Source organism: Stenella coeruleoalba (genome assembly GCF_951394435.1).
Source record: "Stenella coeruleoalba genome assembly, chromosome: 16".
NCBI classification, from domain to species: domain Eukaryota; kingdom Metazoa; phylum Chordata; class Mammalia; order Artiodactyla; family Delphinidae; genus Stenella; species Stenella coeruleoalba.
In genome coordinates, this window is record NC_137162.1 from 23,160,923 (window position 1) to 23,182,270 (window position 21,348).

The 21,348-nt window shown below is 38.8% G+C and overlaps 1 protein-coding gene across 13 annotated transcripts in view; it reads right to left on the bottom strand.

Annotated features, from left to right (window-relative positions):
* Nucleotides 1-21,348, bottom strand: part of LOC307175250 (uncharacterized protein) — a 579,209-nt gene that overhangs the window by 277,446 nt on the left and 280,415 nt on the right. For all 13 annotated transcript variants that reach the window (XM_079900182.1, XM_079900180.1, XM_079900189.1 and 10 more), the window contains 2 exons: nucleotides 13,976-14,065; nucleotides 12,744-12,824 (listed from right to left, as the gene is read on the bottom strand). In XM_079900182.1, the coding sequence (XP_079756308.1) occupies nucleotides 12,744-12,824; nucleotides 13,976-14,065 (171 nt within the window). The remainder of the gene's footprint in view (nucleotides 1-12,743; nucleotides 12,825-13,975; nucleotides 14,066-21,348) is intronic.

Consider the following 21,348-nt stretch of genomic DNA (forward strand, 5'->3'; position numbering starts at 1 on the left):
TCTTTTGAGGAATAAATATTCTCTAGAATCATACCCCTGGGCATCCTTACAAATGCTCATATTACCAATTGTGCATGTCCTATGTTCGGGAAATATAATTGTATCTTCATTGATAATGGTTATGTCAGAAAAAAGAAATCAAGCATTTTGTAGATATTTTTCTAGCATTTCTCATCTGGAGGCACTATGCAGATTAGGGTCCTAAATAGAAAATAATATAGTTAACACTCTCTGCCCTCAACTGGGCAGAGACTTTTAATAATCTTGGAGAGATAAACCTTAAGACAATGAGCAAAGCCAGGGAAGATAAACCAGGGAAAATGAGCAAAGCCAATAAATAGCAAAGAGGTTCAAAAGAGTGGAGGATTCTTGTAGGGTAAGAGGAATACCTCCAAAGAAACAGTAGTGAGAGAAATCAGAGTGCAAGGGAGAGAGACACTTTGACCCTCCATTTTTCTCATCCATAAAGGTCTCAGGAAAACACAAAGGTATTACACCAAATGACTACAAAGAAGGTGACAGGAAATTGTGCAGTAAGAAAATGCTGAAATGGAATGTCAGAAAGGGAGAGAAAAGGAAATGCCTGAGCAGGTTGAAGGTTAAGAACGTTAGCCTCGCTGCTGATTCTTAGATTATCTTAGACTGAGTAGACAGTATCACAAGTGCCTCCTAGAAAATCTCTTCAGTAGTAAGCAGAAGAAGGGCTAGGAATGGTGGTATGTCAATCAATCTCTGCATACCAAACTCCACTTGAAATGCACAAAGGGGTTCATTATTTAAAAGAATTTTGCGATAAATTCATATGAAAGGCAAGTAAGGGATTTTTGGTATTGTCTCAGCTTAACCATCTTCCAACTGTGGGACTTGGAGCAAGTCATTTCAACCCACTGAAACGCATAAGGACTCTGCATTCTAGATGAGGCTCTTTTCTCGTCTTTTCCCAAAAGGCTGTAGGAAACCTCAGATGAGTTAAAGTATGTGATAGCACCTTGTAAACTGTAAAGTGATTAGCAACTTCAGTTTCTAAAAGACATTTAATTTGCATCTAACACATTGTCTTAGAATGGGACTGCTTTCTATTTAGTTGAATCACTGTTTTCTAGGTTAAGAACAGTTTGAATTTGGACATAATCATATGATTTAACCTAATTCTTTCAGCCTTCTCTGAACTTGAAATGGTATCACTGAAGTAAAACTTGGAGCAAAAAATTCAAGACCTAAACACTGTGAGCCAGTTTCCTCAACTTGAAAACACAGGGGAAATGATGCCAGAACAATTGACTCTATAGAATTTTGATACAATGGAATGGGCTAATGGATGGGAAGATATTTTCAAGTAAATACTATTATGCTATTGATAGATATGGAAGCAATGTTAATTTTTTTCTTCCTCTAGCTCTGAATTTAAACTGAACTTGTTGTTTACATGGGGGAGGCACATTTTGGCAAGAATTAAGTTGGCTTAGATAGAACCTCTTCCCATCCCCGACCACACATGCAGGATTATCCAGGGTGTGTTTCAGGGATTCAGTCACTCCATTCCCAAAATAACTTTGTATTAAATCTTTATGAAAAGCAAATAAAAAGTTGGAGACTGTCCCAGCTTAACCGTTTCCAGAGTATGTGAAAACAGAGACAAAAATCTTCCAGTTACCTACCATGGACTGTACAATAATAAGATTCTAGTGATGACAGGACCCTTATCTAAATAAAACCTGTATGTTTATGCTTTGAGGTTTCCAGAAAGTAAGGAACATAAATAGTGATTATTCTTAATAGTGTTCTAGTAAACCCGTTCCAGACTGTTTGGTCCCTAGCAGGAATTGCCTGATGAAAAGGATGAACCTACGATGGTTCTAACAGCCCAGCAAACTAATTGCTTTATAAGTGCTTTAACACAGTTTCGGGAGGCAATGGAAACAGATGAGCCATCAAAGGGAAAAGCAGGACTTTCTTTGTCAAGCTCTCTGCCCATAGGCTGCCTGGAGGCTCAGTGTCGCAATGAAATTACACTTCCATCTAAGGAGGAGAAGTAGTCAATTTCCAGAAACAAACTAAGTAACAAAATCCACCCAAACTTTGCTACATTTTTTTGTCTTAGTAACTCCAAGATAACAAGTGTGCCCCAAACAGCATGTCTGGTTCTTCTAATAGATTCTTCTTGATAATGATGAATTTCAGCATTTAGTCTTTTGTCTCAAGTATCTGTGTGTCTGTGTATGAATCTGTTTGATGGAAAAAAAAAGTCTTTCATCTAAAACTGCCAAATACCATGAACTGAAATGAAGGAAAAGATATCAATTCAAGCCAAAGCCCAAATTTTTCATGGAGAGAGGGAACAATAATTAACCACCTCAAAGTATTACGAAGAGGATAATCACAACAATCGGAACAATAAAAGAGCCCTTGATATTCTGCAGAGACTTCAAAATCCATTCCTTTTCTCCTTCACTCAGTCAACCAACGAATTGCCTCTTTTGTTCCAGACACGATCTTAAGTTCTGGGGTGCAGTGGTGGTAAACACTTTGAACTAGGTAAATGTTCCCTGGAAGCTTACATTCTAGATAGAAGAGGTTAGAGAGTTGGAGGCAACACATGAATGATGAACACATAAGAAAATATCAGAATGACAACTGCAGTGATGAAACTAAACAGGCTAGTATGAGTTGATCCTTTATCCCAAGCCTGTGAGACAGCTTGAGTCACTGGGATTCCTCCTAGTACAAGGTTCACAACATATCCTGACTTAGGCAAGATCAACTGGCCAGGAATCTCTGAATCAGGGATTGGCTCCTACTCCAAACCTCTGCTCTCTAGGTCATGCTGCCTTTTAGAGGTATCTTAATTTTTACACATGCACATGAGCAGACATGTGTACACTCTGAAGTCCACAGCCTTATGGGGTCAGCATGACATTACCAGTGAAACTCAGGGCTGCAATTTATCAAGAAAGGATTGAAGACTCTAGCATTAGATGTAGCCAAGTTTGAATTCTGGCTTCTCCAATTCCTGTCTGCGTGAACTTGGAACTCTCTAAACCTCAGTTTCCCTACCTGTTAATAATAAGCCATAGATCATAGGTTTTTGAAGGGGGTTGAAAAAAAGATTTTATTCTTGTTTTTAAATACTACCTAGAACAATATTGTAGGATTGGCTGAATAAGCGAAATCCTGCAGGGTAGAAAGCAGAAGGTTGTAATCTGCAAAGTGTATTTTATATTACCCATGATCTGAAAGTCAATGAAATTTTCCTAAGAAACAAGGCAGGTATTAAAAATCCAATGTTACCCCCTGATATGTTGGAATGTTAGTTGATAACTTCATTTGTGGGAAATTTGTAAACTCCCTCCTTCTTTTAACAACCTTAGGGTCAAATTATGACATAAAAATAATTTTGTCTTTAAGAATTGAAGATTATTATAATTGTCACCTGAAGCTACAATTGAAAAAAAAAAAGCCAAACGAAGACTGACACACTAAAATATCTATCAGTCATACAAAATATTTGTGAATAATAACAATCTTGTTTGGGGGAAATTTTATAGACCCCAAATCAGATTAAAGGTGAGGTTACCTACATCTAAAGAATAATAAACTAAATTCATCAAGCTTCCAGCAGAGTAGACAGCATGCTCCCAAGGAGATGTGAAGAAATGAAATTCACCTTTACTGCACAAATGTCTACACACTGAGTATTTTTTTCAACTTTCATGTGTCCATAATCTGCTGAGTTTCTAAAAGCAGTTTATACATGGCTTAATGTTTTTAATGTTCTTTGTGGTGGACCAGTAATTTATTTTAATTTATATATTTTAGATTCATTAATTAAAGGATGCTAGTTATAGGACTCAATTTACAAGGTTGTTTTAAAGTTTTAAAAAGATAATTTAATTCACTTAGCATAGGACCTGGAATACAATATGCACTCAATAAATCTTAGATGTAATTATAATTATCATGCCTCCCCAGAAGTTTAGTTCATAAAATCATAAAATGAAATTGAAGTTAAAAGTTGCATGAGACTCGAATCAAGATGGCAGAGTAGGAGGATACAGAACTCACCTCCCCCCATAAACACCTCAAAAATACATCTACACATGGAAAAATTCTCACTGAAAACTGCAAACTAGCAAAAAGACTCCCATATAAACACAGCTATAAGAAAGATACACGCAGAATTGGGTAGGAGGGGAATAGAAGGAATCAGGTCAGGACCTGTGCCTCTGGGCACAGGAAAAGAGGCAAAGAGAGATTACAGGGGTGGAGACCCTCTCTGGAGAGTGAGTGGTTTGAGTAACTTATTGGGTGCCCCAGCCCTGGGGTCCGACAGTGGGAAGATGAGCCCCCTTGGCTGCTTGAAGGGCTGGTGAGACTGCAGGAGGGCTGTGGGAAGCTGGACGCTGCTCCTGAGGACTGCATGAATGCTCGCCAGCTTCCAAAGCAGGGCAGAAAGGGTCGATTGAAACCACTATGTGACCGGCTGACTGGTTTCCTGCAACTGCCCCGATGGACACCCCAGACTGAGCTGAGTGAATGCTCCAGCACTGTTGGCCTCACATCACAGCTCCATACTGGAATGTGAGTGGCCACAACTGAGGAAGAGTCTAGGCTGTGAGACGATGTAGCAGCTAAAACCCTAAGTGGCAAATGATAAGAGAGGTCTGAGCCATTACTGGCAATTGCACAGGTGGCCCATCAGAGGCAGTCTGGATCTCTAATGGTGGCCAGGCCTGACCCTCACCAAATACCTACATCTGGGGCTGAGGGTGCTGGTGCTAGGAGGGAGAAGAACACACACTCATAAAGGGAACTGGGCCAGCTGGGACCCAAACTTCAGGGCTTCTGTTCCAGACACTTGGGACCTGACCCAACCCCAAGGGCAATGACGGCCACTGAGTGGAGAGGAGGCCTCGCCTCACACCTGGCTCTGGCCCTAGCACCTCCTTCTCCAGCCCTACCTCCTACCAAGGTGATAGCTGCCAGCACATCCTAAGGAAAAATGTGAATTGTGTTCCTCGCAAATCCAGCTCTCCCAACAAAGCCATTGGGCATAGACAGAGTGTATAGGGATGCTCCAATACAAGGACACCCCTCCAAGACCACCATAAGTAACTATTTCACCTAATTTCATAGAGCTAGAGAAAGATAAGCAAAATGAAAAGACAGAGGAATTTGTCTCAGTTTAAAGAGTAAGAGAAAAACTCTGAAAAAAACCCAACTAATGAAGGAGAAATAAAGAACATCTCAGACAAGCAAAAACTAAAAGTTCATCAACACTAAAACCCTAAAAGAAATGCCAAAGGGTATTCTCTAAGTGGAAAATAGAAGGCTATAACAAGAAGTAAGTATCTTTAATAAGGGAACAATTACACAAGACAATAAAGGCTTAGGATCAATCACTTAAATAAGCTCGCACAAAGATTAAAAGACAAAAGAAAATTGTAAAATCAAGTATAAATGCAATAATCAGTAAAAGGATAAACATGAAGAGTTAAGTATGACATCAGAAACACATAGTATGGGGGAAGGAATTAAAAAATGTAGATGTCTTAGAATATGTTTGAACTTACAGGACTACCAGTTTAAAACAAGTAGATACAGTTATAGGTCAACATTTATGAATGTCATGGTAACCACAAATCAAAAACCTACAATAAATGCACAAAATAAGGGAGAAAGGAACTCAAGTAAACCACTAAAGAAAGTCATCAAACTACAAGGGAACAAACTAAAAAGAAAAGAACAGGAAGACCTACAAAAACAACTGGAAAACAAGTAATTAAATGGCAAAAAGTACATAACTATCAATAATTAGTTTAAATGTTAATGGAATAAATGCTCCAATCACTAGAAGTCAAATTGAATTTGTAATGTAAAAATAAACTCTCAGCATACAAAAGTCCAGGAATGGATAGCTTCACAAGTGAATTTTACCAAGCATTCAGAGAAGAGTTAACACCTATCCTTCTCAAACTTTCCAAAACGTTTAGAAAAAGGAACACTTCCAATATCATTCTATGAGGCCACCATCACCATGATAACAAAATCAGACAAAGATAATACAAAAAGAGAAAATTACAGGGCAATATCACTAATGAACGTAGATGCAAAAATCCTCAACAAAATACTAGCAAACCAACTCCAACAATAGAGTAAGAGGATCATACACCATGATCAAGTGGGATTTATCCGAGGGATGCAAAAGTTTTTCAATATCCATAAATCAAACGTGATACACCATATTAACAAATCAAAGAATAAAAATCATACAATCATCTCAATAGATGCAGAAAAAACTTTTGATAAGATTCAACACCAATTTATAATTAAAAAATCTCCAGAAACTGGGCATAGAAGGAACATACCTCAACATAATAAAGGCCATATGTGACAAACCCACGGCTAACATCATACTCAATGGTGAAAAGTCGAAAGCATTCCCTCTAAGATCAGGAACAGGACAAGGATGCCCACTATTGCTACTTTTACTTGGCATAGTTTTGGAAGTCCTAGCCACAGCCGTCAGAGAAGAAAAACAAGTAAAAGGAATCCAAACTAAAAAGGAAGAAGTAAAACTTTCACTGTTTGCAGATGACATGACACTATACATAGAAAATCCCAAAAATGCTGCCAGAAAACTACTAGATCTCATCAATGATTTCAGTAAAGTTGCAGGATACAAAATAAATATGCAGAAATCTGTTGCATTTCTATATACTAACAAACTATCAGAAAGAGAAATGTAAGGAAACAATCCCATTTACCACTGCATCAAAAAGAATAAAATACCTAGGAATAAACCTAAGGAGGCAAAAGACCTGTACTCCAAACACTATAAGACACTGATGAAAGAAACTGAAGATGACACAAACAGATGGAAAGATACACAGAGTTCTTGGATTGAAAGAATCAATATTGTTAAAATGATCATATTACCCAAGGCAATCTACAGATTCAGCACAATCCCTATCACATTACCAATGGAATTTTTCACAGAACTAGAGAAAAATTTTTTTAAAAATTTGTATGGAAACACGAAAGACCCAGAATAGCCAAAACAATCTTGAGAAAGAAGAACAGAGCTGGAGGAATCACACTCCCTGACTTCAGACTATACTACAAAGTGACAGTAATCAAAACAGCATAGTACTGGCACAAAAACAGACACACAGATCAATGGAACAGGATAGAGTGCCCAAAAATAAACCCATTCACTTACAGTCAATTAATTTACAACAAAGAAGGCAAGAATATACAATGGATAAAGACAGTCTCTTCAATAAGTGGTGCTGGGGAAACTGGACAGCTACATGTAAGAAAAGAGATTAGAGCCTCATTGTTTCTGTATTTCCTCACACCATAGACAAAAATAAACTCAAAATGGATTAAAGACCAAAATGTAAGGCCAGACACTATAAAACTCTTAGAGGAAAACATAGGCAGAACACTCTTTGACATAAATCACGGCAAGATCTTTTTTGATCTACCTCCTAGAGTAATGAAAATAAAAATAAACAAATGGGATCTAATTAAACTTAAAAGCTTTTGCACAGCAAAGGAAACCATAAACAAAACAAAAAGACAACCCTCAAAATGGGAGAAAATATTTGCAAATGAAGCAATTGACAAGGGATTAATTTCCAAGATATACAAACAGCTCATGCAGCTCAATATTTAAAAAAAAAACCCATTCAAAAAATGGGTGGAAGGGCCTTCCCTGGTGGTCCAGTGGAAAAGAATCTGCCTTCCAATGTAGGGGATGTGGGTTTGATCCCTGGTTGGGGAACTAAGATCCCACATGCCACGGGGCAACTGAGCCCACGTGCCACAACTAGTAAGTTTGTGTACCTCAACTAGAAAGCCCACATGCCACAACTATAGAACCCACACACTCTGGAGCCCGTGTGCCACAACTAGAGAGAAATCCATGTGCCACAGCTAGAGAGAAGCCCACACGTCGCAACGAAGGATCCCGCGTGCTGCAAGTAAGACCCGACATAGCCAAAAAACATAAATAAAATAAATAAATAAATGGGTGGAATATATAGACATTTGTCCAAAGAAGACATACAGAGGGCCAAAAAGCACATGAAAAGATGCTCAACATCACTAATTTTTAGAGAAATGCAAATCAAAACTACAGTGAGGTATCACCTCATACGAGTCAGAATGGCTGTCATCAAAAAATATACAAACAATAAATGCTGGAGGGGGTGTGGGAACCCTCCTATACTGTTGGTGGCAATGTAAGCTGGTACAACTGCTATGGAGAACAGTATGGAGGTTCCTTATAAAACTAAAAATAGAACTAGCATATGACCCAGCAAACCCACTCCTGGGCATATATCTGGAGAAAACCATAATTCAAAAAGATACATGCACCCCAATGTTCATTGCAGCACTATTTACTATAGCCAAGACGTGGAAGCAACATAAATGTCCATCGACAGAGGAATGGATAAAGAAGATGTGGTACGTATATATATAATGGAATATTACTCAGCCATACAAAAGGAACAAAATAATGCCATTTGCAGCAACATGGATGACCTAGAGATTTTCATACTGAGTGAAGTCAGAAAGACAAATATCATATGATATTGCTTATATGTGGAAGCTAAAAAATGGGTACAAATGAACTTATTTACAAAACCGAAATAGAGCTACAGATGTAGAAGACAAACTTATGGTTACCAGGGGTTAAGGTGTGGAGGGATAAATTGGGAGATTGGGATTGACATATACACACTACTATATATAAAACAGATAACTAATAAGAACCTACTGTATAGCACAGGGAACTCTACTCAATACTCTGTAATGGCCTATATGGGAAAAGAATCTAAAAAAAGAGCAGACATATGTATATGTATAACTGATTCACTTTGCTGTATACCTGAAACTAATGCAACATTGTAAATCAACTGTACCTCAATAAAAATTTAAAAATAACGTGGTGCTGGGGAAACTGGACAGCTACATGTAAAACAATGAGATTAGAGCCTCATTGTTTCTCACACCATAGAAAAAATAAACTCAAAGTGGATTCAAGACATAAGTGTAAGACCAGAAATCACAGGCAGGGTACTCTTTGACATAAATCACAGCAAAATCATTTTTGGATCTGTCTCCTAAAGCGAAGGGATTAAAAAGCAAAAATAAACAAATGGGACCTAATTAAACTTAAAAACATTTGCACTGCAAAGGAAACCATCAACAAACCAAAAAGACAACCTACTAAATGGGAGAAAATATTTGCAAATGATATGACAAATAGCGGTTAACATCCAAAATTTATCAACAGCTCATACAACTCAATATCAAAAAAACAAACAACCCAATCCTAAAATGGGCAGATCTGAATAGACATTTTTTCCAAAGAAGATACACAGATGGTCAACTGGCTAACTTTTAGAGAAATGAAAATCAAAACCGCAATGTGATATTACCTCTCACATGTCAAATAGTTATCATCAAAAAGTCTACAAATAACAAATGTTGGAGAGGATGTCAAGAACAGGGAAACCTAGTACACTGTTGGTGCAACTGTAAACTGGCGCAGCCCTGTTAAAAACAGTGCGGTGGTTACACAGAAAAATAAAATTGGAACCACCATATGATCCAGTAATTCCACCGCTGGGTATATATCCAAAGAAAGCAAAAACATTAATTTGTAGAAATCACTGCACCCTAATGTTCATGGCAGCATTATTTATTATAGCCAAGATATAGAAGAAACCTAAGTTCCCATCAACAGATGAATGGATAAAGAAGATGTGGTATATGTGATGGAATATTACTCAGCTGTAGAAAAGAATGAAATTCTGTTATGTGAAACAACATGGATGGACCTAGAAAGTATTATGCTTAGTGAAAGAAGTCAGAGCAAGAAAGACAAATACTCTATGTTATCACTTAAATGTCTAATCTGAAAAATAAAATAAATTATATATAACAAAACAGAAACACACTCACAGACACAGAGAATACACTAGTGGTTACCAGTGGGGAGAAAGGGGGTGGGGCAAAATAGGGGTATGGGATTAAGAGATACAAACTACTATGTATAAAATAAGTAACAAAGATACATTGTACAGCACAGGGAAATATAGCCCATTATTTTGCAATAACCTTAAATGGAGTATAACTTATAAAAATATTGAATCACTGTGCTGTACACCTGAAACTAATAAAATACTGTAAATAAACTATACCTTAATTTTAAAAAAAGAACAAAAAAGAGGATAATATAGATAAAAATAAATTTATCAAAAGAAATGTAACATGTTACCCTAAAAATTACGACACATTCCTGAGAGAAATGAAAAATCTAAATAAATAGAGATAATCTAATTAAAATAAATGAAAGTTGCATGCAAAGTAATTCAGCTATACATATACATGTATCTATTCTTTTTCAAATTCTTTTCCCAATTAGGTTATTAGAGAATACTGTAACTTTGCTGTACACCTGAAACTAACACAACATTGTTAATCAACTATGTTCCAATATAAAATAAAAATTTGAAAGTTGCATGAAAGCAGAAATTAATTTGCTCCTAGATTTTAGAACCTTCTTTGCCCAATGTCTGTGAAGTACTGAGAGGGAATCTGTTTCTATTTACAGTAATTTTTGGTATAACATTTACTTAAAAAACAAATCACTTTCCCAACCTCACTGACAAACACAGAATAAATATTTAAGAAATATTCATTTGGCAAAAGGGGCTCAATTATCAGCTTGTCTGGGGCTGTGTATTTTGGGCCCGCTTTGTTTATACAGGATGCATTGCTGCAACATTCAACATTTTGCCCATTTTAAGTGATGCTGCCTCTCCCAGTCCCCCTATTCCTAAATACATGGTATTGCTTCCAATTGTGTGTCTGGTGATTATCAGGATGCCTGTTACAGCAATTATTTCTGTATCTGTCTGGATTCCTGAGCTCAAGGAGTATCTACTAGAGAAATGGAGACAAACCTCGTGCATGTCTGCAACCTCCATAGGATGTAGCACTGTTCTTTCCACACTGGAGGGCTGAATGAATGTGTGACACATGCACAGTTTTCTCTCCAGGGAGTGAACAGAGTGATGAGAAATTATGTGGAAGCTTAAAGTGCTTTTTAGATACCCTTACCATGCCCTTTTATTGATTCAAAGGCATATGAATTATTTTTTCTTCATTGAGTCCACAGAGTCTGGAGACATTTCCTGTATTTTACAGTAACATTTCTAACTTACGAATACAAATGTAGGTTTCTGGATGGTGACACAGTAGCTGAATTGTGAAAAAACTTGAATTCAACAAGGCTTTTTTCCCTGAACTGTATTGAACAGGGACCTTGAACAGATTTCCCCTTTTCTGTGAGCATTAAGCCAAAGGAACATCTTCCATTAGTTGATTCTGCTGATTGTTGTGTGTATTGCTAAGAAGCAGGCTGAGACGTTAGCTGAGTGTTTCTTTTAGCTGTGTTTCTTTTGTTCTGTTTTGCCTTTCTGTTTATTCTATTTAGCAATGTGATTCCTACTAACGGTATTACTGGATGCAAATCAGCTTTGATTGAAAACACTTGCTGACACACGTTTGCCTATATACGCTCATTTGCTGTAAATTCCTTCCTCAGATGGGAGAGAAGGGAGGAATGCATTCTTGGTTAATCCCAACCCTAGTATCTTCCCGATTTAACAGCAAGTTAATGACTGCTGTGGGAGCAGAACTGGGGTGAGGGGGAGTTCTATTTTCAGCAACTTCAAAATGCACAGCATAATGACCTGCTTTACCATGTCCCTAGGCCTTGAACCTGCCCACCTCCCAGAGCATGCAGGGCCATTCCATGCACCACATTCCTCAAAAACTGCAAACAGAATGCAGGTTGGTTTTAGCAACCTATTAGCAGTTGTTAGGGCAAAGCCAGCTTTTCTTCTCAGCCTACACACTCTGTACCTCTAGAATCATTTTTAATCAATTACATTTTACCTTAAACTTTGAAATGTTGCCACTAAACCACCCTGTGGAGTCAGAATCTGAGGGGTTTACATCATGAATGTTAGCCAGAAATCGATGTCCTGTCCAGATACTGTCAACCCTATTAATACCTGCTAGCATCGTATAAATTGTAGTTAATGACTTGTCTAATCCGTATACTTTTGCCACATATTCTACTCTAAATTGTTGCCCGGGCAGCATTTTCTCTTGTCATCAGAGGGATGTCAGCGATATAAAACTTCCCAATCCAGTAGGATACCCACACACACACATCCTCATTGTACACAGAGCTTGGCCACCACCATCTAAATCAGTTTGGATTTATAGTTTTTCGTTAAGAGTCAGTAAACAAGCTACTAGGTCCACGCGAGTTTCTTATGGCAAAAGCTCACTGTTGCCATTCATCATTGCCACCAGAGAACCAGAAACTCCATTTGTTTCCTCTGCTGCTGACAAATGTAATTTATACGCTTTAAACACCTAATTATTTTCTGTGATGCAGGATTAAATCTGAACACTTCTTGCTGGAGAGGTGAAAGGGATAGTTTGTATCTTGGAAATCTGGAGTCTCCAAATTCTGTGTTTCAGATTCTCAGGTGGGAGGAGATAATGGTGATGAAATTGCAAGTTCAGGACAATATGAAAGGAGGGCAAAAAATAATATTACTATACAACCAGTAATGCCCACCCCCCACCCCGCACCCCCCGCCCCGGGGGGAATCATTTACTGCCGGTTCTCATTCCAGATCCCCTCATACCTTTCCTGGGCATCCATCGCCTGGCTTCTGTGTTGCTCTGAGTCCTATTTCTAGTTCCTTTTCGGAGGAGGACTGCTTCACCTGCCAGCACAGAGAGCTAGAAGTGCCTGGAAGTTTGTTTTCTTATTCCCTCCCCCAAGCACTTCCTAGCCAGTGACTAATCAGTACAAGGGAATGAAAACCCATCTCTCTTGCCTTGATGAACTCAGGATAAACTCAGGTGTAATTCACACCCCAGAGTTCCTCCATAAGATACACCTGAGGCTGCTGCCTTGCCTGACGTCACTTCCTTGCTTGGCTTCTTCCCTTTCCTTGTCTTTGTTTCTCCACTCATTTACTGGTTTTCCCAGGGAGCACTTCTTTAATGAATATCTTGACTATCAATCATAGTCTCAGAATCTGCTTCTGGGCCACCTGCACTAAAACATCTACCAATCAACCCCATTATGGGGAAAGTACCAGTGGGACATTGAAAAGGAATGTTGGAAACAACTATTACTGTCCAAGAAGACAATCAGCAATGATAATAAACACAATCTGCGCTTATCCTATTTAAAATCACAAATAGGGCTTCCCTGGTGGCGCAGTGGTTGAGAGTCCGCCTGCCGATGCAGGGGACGCGGGTTCATGCCCTGGTCTGGGAAGATCCCACATGCCGCGGAGCAGCTGGGCCCGTGAGCCATGGCCACTAAGCCTGCGTGTCCGGAGCCTGTGCTCCGCAACGGGAGAGGCCACAACAGTGAGAGGCCCGCATACCGCAAAAAAAAAAAAGAATCACAAATAGGCCAATTCTCTCCCAGAAAAAGTCTACTTGGTATGTGAAAGCTTCCTGGAGAACCACAGGTTCTTCCTGGAGAACCACAGGTGGTATCATAGTATCAAGTGGGTCTACACCACTTCATACCTGGGTTGTTGCCTAAGTGGGCTAGCTATCTCAATATTGCTCCAACAGTAATAGTCACCACCCAATTTCCTATAGCATCAAGTGCAAGCATGACTTCCTGGCCTTGAAGATTTCCTGATCTTTCCTTACATCCCACCCATATAATTTTGATTTCTACATGATTCAGCGTGCATCCTCTGTGCCCCAATCTGTTCTGACTCCTTATCATTCCCTGAATGTTTCAGTCTCACTACAGTCTCAGTACCTTTGTGCACATTCTTTGCCTACCTAGAATGCACTCCCTCCTACCAGCCATTAATCTATGATAATTTTGATCCTCAACTCTTACCTTGAATTCTTCTTCTAGCATATATACATCTCCTCCTTTCTTATTGGCAAAGCCTCCTTTGCCAATCTCTTGTCTCCAAGGTTGTAAACTCTGTGAAAGTATGAAATACTCATCTCATCTTTTTGTCTTGTATAAGGTGACTAGCATAGATGTTGAGTACACTTCTCGACTAACACAGGGATAACACTAGATAGTCATAAGTACTTAAGAGTACATTTATATCTATAAGAGTTATTTATAAACATATATTAAATGCTATAAATACTTATATTTGCATAAAATGATTATGGACATAGGATAGAACAAAAGATTACGCTATTTTTCAGAATTGAAATCTAAAGATCATGAGAATTAAGTGACTTTGCCAAGGCACACAGCTAGTAGGAGATAAACTAGGGCTATGTGGTCCTGGGGTCTGAATCTGATTCCACTGAATTTTTTACTACTCCCCTTTGTCCTGAACCTGAAGCCTAAATTCTCTCCTCTCTCATTCATAACTTTAGGATAAGCACTGTGTTCTGTTGGTTCTCTATAAAGTGCACATGCCCCTGGGCTGGGTAACACACTGAGCTACCTACATTTAAGATGTTTAGTTTGTGCGTCTGTCATTCTTCTATAATATGAGGGGCACAGATTCATATGGGAGCCCTTAAATACTAATTCAAGGAAATAGGGAAATGAGAGCAGGGAGGAGACAATACAGTGATGTCAGATTACAAAGCCCTGAGTTTTGGTATTTTCTGAAATTGAGCTAATCTGGAATCACAAGAAAACTGCAGTAAGCGTTTCCAAATTAACTAACACCAGAAATCCATGCAACATGTCTGGGAGAAAAAACTCACATTATACAACTACTTACCAATAAACTTGACAGACAGGCACAGTAGTTTTATAATGTAAGGTTTTCCTCCCCAAAATATAGCATGGGTTTCTGGTGTTACTTAATTGGGAAACACTTTACTTCAGTTTTCTTTTGATTCCACATTAGTTCAATTTTAGAAAACCAAGTTAGGAATGATGGTAATTTAAGATGTCAGGCCACTGGGGAATTTAGTAGAGATCAAGAAATGGACTCAAACAACATCAAATACTTCTTTTATTTTCCCCACCTCTTAAACTGCAGGCAATGAAAGTCTAGCTAAATCCCTTTGCTGATCACTTGAACTTAAAACTGGAAAGGTATAGGTGAAACTTGCCATAAGCCTTAACAAAGAGGTTATATTTATCTACAAACAAATTGAGAGCAAGGAACTTGATAAAATTCATCATTCAAATACATTTTTCACTGTGTTTACATTGATAATACCTATTTCCAAGTTTTAAGGGTGCATTGCTGTACCATGAAAAGTTTTAATCCTGTTTGGGTTGGATAACTTCACCATGTCTTTAATTTTCTTGTTTGGAAAGTGGAGAAAATCATATATGATTATTTCCTTCTCTTGATTTTACTGAGACAGGCCAGTCTTTTAAAAGATTCATTTTAAGCAATAAAATATTGCCATAACTTAAAGATAATAAAAAAAATCAAGGAATTGTGGTATGCTCTGATAGTTTTGGATAACAGCTACTATTTAAATACTAATTTCCCCCACTAGATTTTCTCTATCTTTATATTGTTGTGGTGAAATATATTTCTCGTGTAGGAGATTGAAGTATACGCTTGCTTTTTATGTGAGGAGAAGCAATTAAGGATTTCATATTATTTTACAAAGGCTGTATTTTGTCATTCTGAAAATACACAGAGATATGTTGTGAACTCATCACATCATTTTAAATGACGGCAACTATCTGTAACTTGTTTTGGGGAATCTGAACAATGTTTTAAAATGTGTAATGTGCTCTTTGGTGAAATGAATTGATGACTGCAGTTACTCTAGTGCTATGGTGATGATCACAGGGTAAGCTACTAACTAACACATTGCACCAGTTATGGAGGTCTAAAGATGTTCAAAATATATCAATCCCAGCTTTAAAATTCAAAGAGTCAATATTTCTTGAGCATCTGCTATATGCCAGTTTTTAGGATTCATCCCGTTTGATCTCTGCAACAACTCTCTGAAGTAACTGTGGTGACTATCTCTATTTTACCTAGGAGGAAATGAGGCCCAAAAAAATAAAGTTATTACTTGTCTAAAATGGCATTGCTTGCAAGGGACTGAGTGAGAATTCAAATTAGACAGTATGACACTACAGAGCCCTCATTCCTAACCATTGTCTGCCACAGCCTCTCATGAGCAGCCATATTTTAGGGGTCAGATGTTTTACATATGGGATTATGTTATACAAAACATTTATCCAGGCACTCTTAAGTCTTCTTTAGGAGAGAGCAAACTCAAAATAGCAGGATTGGACAGAAAGGATCTGCTACCTAGAATGTTAGGAAGTGGGTATGACATATGGAGAAGGGAAGAATAAACAGCATACAAGTATCTCATGGCCAGTTCCTTACCTGGAATAAGGGAAGTCAGTTTGATGTGTACATGAGACAAACTTTCCAGAAAATAATGAACCAAAAAGCAGAAGATTTGCTGACAATTGGGTGAGTTCCTTATTCTTGCCTTAATAAGTTCAATAATGATATCTGAGGACTTTTCAAATGCTTAAGCATTCTCTTCTGGGCATGTCCTTTTCATTATCATTAAATGTAGGCATAGCAGAGATAGATGTTTTTGAACTGGGCCCTGAAAGTTATTAATAAAGTCCACCAAAAAGGGTTACTTGTTTGTTTTATCATTTACTCTTTACTTAGAGCAGGAAAATTTTTGTCGAAGGTGAGTGTTTCGGGACTTCCCTCGTGGCATAGTGTTTAAGAATCCATCTGCCAATGCAGGGGACACGGAATCGAGCCCTGGTCCAGGAAGATCCCACATGCCGCGGAGCAGCTAAGCCCGTATGCCACAACGACTGAGCCCACATGCCTAGAGCCCATGCTCTGCAACAAGAGAAGCCACCGCAATGAGAAGCCTGCGCACCACGATCAAGAGTAGCTCCCGCTGCTGCAACTAGAGAAAGCCCGCGCAGCAACGAAGACCCAACGTAGCCAAAAAAAAAAACCATAAATAAAGTTAGATGAGGTCTGGATTTAAGTTGCATTGTATTTGGAATCACCTGAATACTGTATGGATACTGCTACTTTGAAACATAGAAGAGGTACTTTGATAATTTAAGAACAAATATGCCTTGCAGTAAGGTGGGGAGAGAGCTAGATGACTTCTGGATGTATAGAGATTGATGTGATTTTGTTTCGCATCTCAGTTCAGGGTGGCAGTGTAGACCCAGAGGGCTGCACAAAGGAAAGACCACTTTATTGAACATTTTTTTTGGCAGGCTGAATAATGCCCCCCACCAAATATGTCCACAACCTATCCTTGGAACCTGTGGACATTACCCAACTGGGTAAAAGGAACTTTGCTGATGTGATCGAGTTGAGGATCTTGCGATGGGGAGATCATCCTTGATTATCCAGGTGAGTCCAGAGTAATCATCACAGAACAGAAGGAGTCAGATTCAGAGGAGAAGGGTATGTAATGACGGAAGCAGAGATTAAAGTGATACATTTTGAGATGGAAGTAGGGGCCACGAGCCAAGGAATACTTCTAGCTGGTCACTAGATGCCAAAGAAGGCAAGAAAATGGATTCTCCCTTCAAACTCTAGAAGGAGCCAGTCCTGCTTGACACCTTGATTTTAGCCCAGTGAAACTGACTTTGGATTTCTGACCTCCAGAACCATAAGGGTATAAATCTGTGTCATTTTTAATCCACTAAGTTTTGGTAATTTGTTACAGCAGCAATAGAAAATACATCCAATGTTCAAGGGGCTGCCCTGTCCTTACTCTTTGCCAGCCGCTTTGCCCCTCTGACCACCTTTTCACCAGCTCCTTAAATTCAGGCCTATTAAATCGGCCTCCCCTACTTCCGGCTCACAGTGATCTCCCCCACGCTAAAACTTCCCAATTTCCTAGACCCTTGTTTCTCAAAACTTGCCCTTGGGTCAGCATTGCCTAAGAACTTGCTAGGAAAGCACACGCTCAGGTCCTAACTCAGACCCGCTGAATCAAGTACTCTGGGCGTGGAGCCCAGCGTTAGCTGGTTCAACAACCCGCGCAGGTGATTCTGAGGCACTCCAAAGCACGAGCACAACCACACTGTGACCGCTTCTCGAATCCCATCCACCTTCCCCTCAGTCTCTACCTTTCCCTGCCTTTTTCCACAGCGCTATCACCTTATCTTCATTCTCCCTCCATCTTCTTCATCCCTCCCTCATTCTCTCTCTGTTACTTTGACTCAGCTGATTTGAGATTTCGTTAAATGAATCAGAAGTCAAATTGCTTTTTCATAACTGGACAGGACCACAGCCAGTCTTTTCTGCAGGATGCTTGGTGTGGAAAAGCAAGGCAGGCAGATGCCCATAATTTCTAGACTAAGTAATACTTCACTCCGGATGGTGGAGTTACCAACCCTCTCCCTCATCATGGCCTTATATAAGGTCTGGATTATGTGCTGTCTCAGACCTTGTCACCCACACTTGCACTCTTTTCCAGAAAGATCACATATTTTTCTTTGGCAAGGAAAGAAACACTAAAGATTTCTGTCAAGGGGCCAGATTCCCATGTGCATGAACACATGGGTAGTGAGACGAGGGTACACTTAACTAGCTCAGCTGTTTTGAGAACAGTTCAGTCAGTTACCCTGAGCATTGCCCAAGGCCCACTTCTGCTCTGTATGTTCGCCGACTTGAAGTTTAGCATCTCACCAGGTGACTGTGAGCTCCCCCCTGCTTCATTTCACCTTTCAATCTGACTTCATCTTCTCCCTATCTTCCAATATTTACTCAAAATAAATGATCTGCTGCTGGTTGCCTTTCTTGATTTGCAGCACTATTATAGCGTCATTATTTTTACATGTATTTTCTGTTACCTTAATGTCTTCCCTCACTCTTCAGCATTGAAGCGCTATTTACTAGACCTTTATTTTGAAAGCCTTGTGTTTCCCAAACCTATAAGAAAGGTAGCCCGATACACTTTCCTTTGGTGATGAATTCTTCTGGCTTCAACTCTCCTCTGTCTGTTGAGAAACCCTAAATGTATAAATAGATCTGTAGTGCTGCCAACTCTTCCCTGAAATTCACATCTTTTCAACCAGTTTCTGCTAAGCATCCCTGAATGTACCCAGAAGGACTTTTACATGTATCTTCCATTCTTCACATAACCTCCAGTTCCTGACCAAATGGATGAGTGGGGAAGAAAAGGTCATTAATGAAACTTGGAAGTTGTCTTCTCACTCACTCTCTTTTCTCTGAATCATCTCTCAGTCACCAAAACATAGGGCTTTTTGTCCTTCTCTATGTCTCTACTTCCATATTATTCCCTTAGCTTTGACCCCATCACCTCTTGCCTGAAATACTATGCACTTGACAGTAAGACATCCTATCTGTAGATTCCAGCATCATCTTTTTAAAGTGAAACTGATTATTCTCCAACTTACATCTTTACGTTTTCTCATCACTTGCTGGCTTTTGGTGAGCACTGTTTTACTATATTTTTTTATAATCTAATCCCAACTTGGATGGTCTGAAATGTAACCTCTATATCCAGCAAACTAGCCTGTTTTATTAGAATTCATGATTGTTCTCTCCCACTTCCATACCTTTGCTCTTCCCGATGTGAGGATTTCCTATATATTCCTCCTCTGCATCACCTAGAATAATCCACACTCTTCTCTCAAAGCCCCTTAAAACTCCTTATCTTTCATTCTGTAATTTTTAATCTTACCAGGTTGAAACCATTTGTCCTTCCTTTAGTTTCCAGTACTCTCTATACATCTATAGCTCGGATCCTATTCTGCCTTGTATTATATGTATCTTAGTAAATACGTTTCTTTAGGAAAGGGACCATGTCCTACCATCCTTTTACATCCCAGTACCTTGCAAATTTGTAAGACTTCAATAAATTTGGACTGAATTAATTAGAAACAACAGCGACTTTTAGGGTGTCTGCAAGGGTACAGTTTAGAATAGTAGTTAATGTGTACTTCCTTTTCAAAGGTCATGAACGTGTAGGAGTAACACATTACTTAATACAAGCAGCAACAAGAAAATCAGAATGACACATTAAAAATAGATTCCCAGAAGTAACTTAACTTATGTAGAGAAGAGAGTGAAATGTTATTCCAAAAGTGAGCTTGTGTCTTTTTCCTCCACAAAGTGTTCTCTGCACATATTCTAGGTTAACTGTTAGATCAGCGTTCAAATTTACAGGTTCAAGTTTCAGATAATTTAACCAGACCTGCAGCATATCAAAGTTCCTGAAAGTACAACTATTAAAATATAGTTGTGCTGACTTAGATTACTGTATTCTCAGTAGATGTGTCATTTATATTAATGTAAATAAAACAGATTCTCATCATAATTCCTGGTAGGTGCTTAAGGATTTGAAAGCTCTAATTTAATCTCTTTCCCCCAAATTTTCATCACCATCAACAACATTTACACACTTATATAATAGCCATGGACCTTATTGTTTTACAGGTATTAGCTTACTTAATTCTTAAAACAGTCCAACTTGGTAGATGAGGAAACTAACAGAAAGTTGAATATCACCCGAGGTAGCAAAGCTAATAAATTATAAAGGCAGGATTCAAAGAGATGTTTTTCTGTTTGCAGAGTCCATAATCTATAAAACCGTGCCTAATCTACTAGAATTCCCTTCCTTCTTTGATGGCCCCTTATAATTTGGGGACTGTTCAGATAGGTGGCATGTAAGCCTGTACATGTACAAGAAAGTTTAAAGCACAGTTAAAACTTTTATTGATTGATATGAAGAATCAATCAAATAGACATGAATCTTCATGTTCCACCCATGTAATATGGAAATATAAACGGATTATCTTTCTCTTCGCTCATTGTTAGAACAGTTGCAAATACCTAGTGCAGGGAACCATATACGGTACAATTCTCTCCGTTAGGTTTTGCTTTTGCTTCTGTTCTTCAAAAGGAGACCCAGGGGGCTCTCGAAATGTCTACACCTGCAGCTTGAAGAAAGTGCCTCAGCCTGGATGAGTTCCTCTGAGAGATTATGCTCACCCATCTGTTTTCATAAAAGTTTAATGCCAGATAGCAAACTCATAGATTGTTTTGTTTTAATTTAATCTGTTGTCAGAAATGAGACTTCTGTAATCTGGTGGCACGTGCGTAGTAACAAACACACAATGTGTTCTACCCACACTTCCTGACAGAACCATTCGTGACTGCACTGACTCTCACAGCAATAATTAGGACCCTTGCTAGGATGCAGTCACTGATTCCTGGAGCTTCACATCTATTCTACAAGGAAGCCAGAGGGGAAATATTCTCTTCTTAAAGAGTGCAGTTCTCA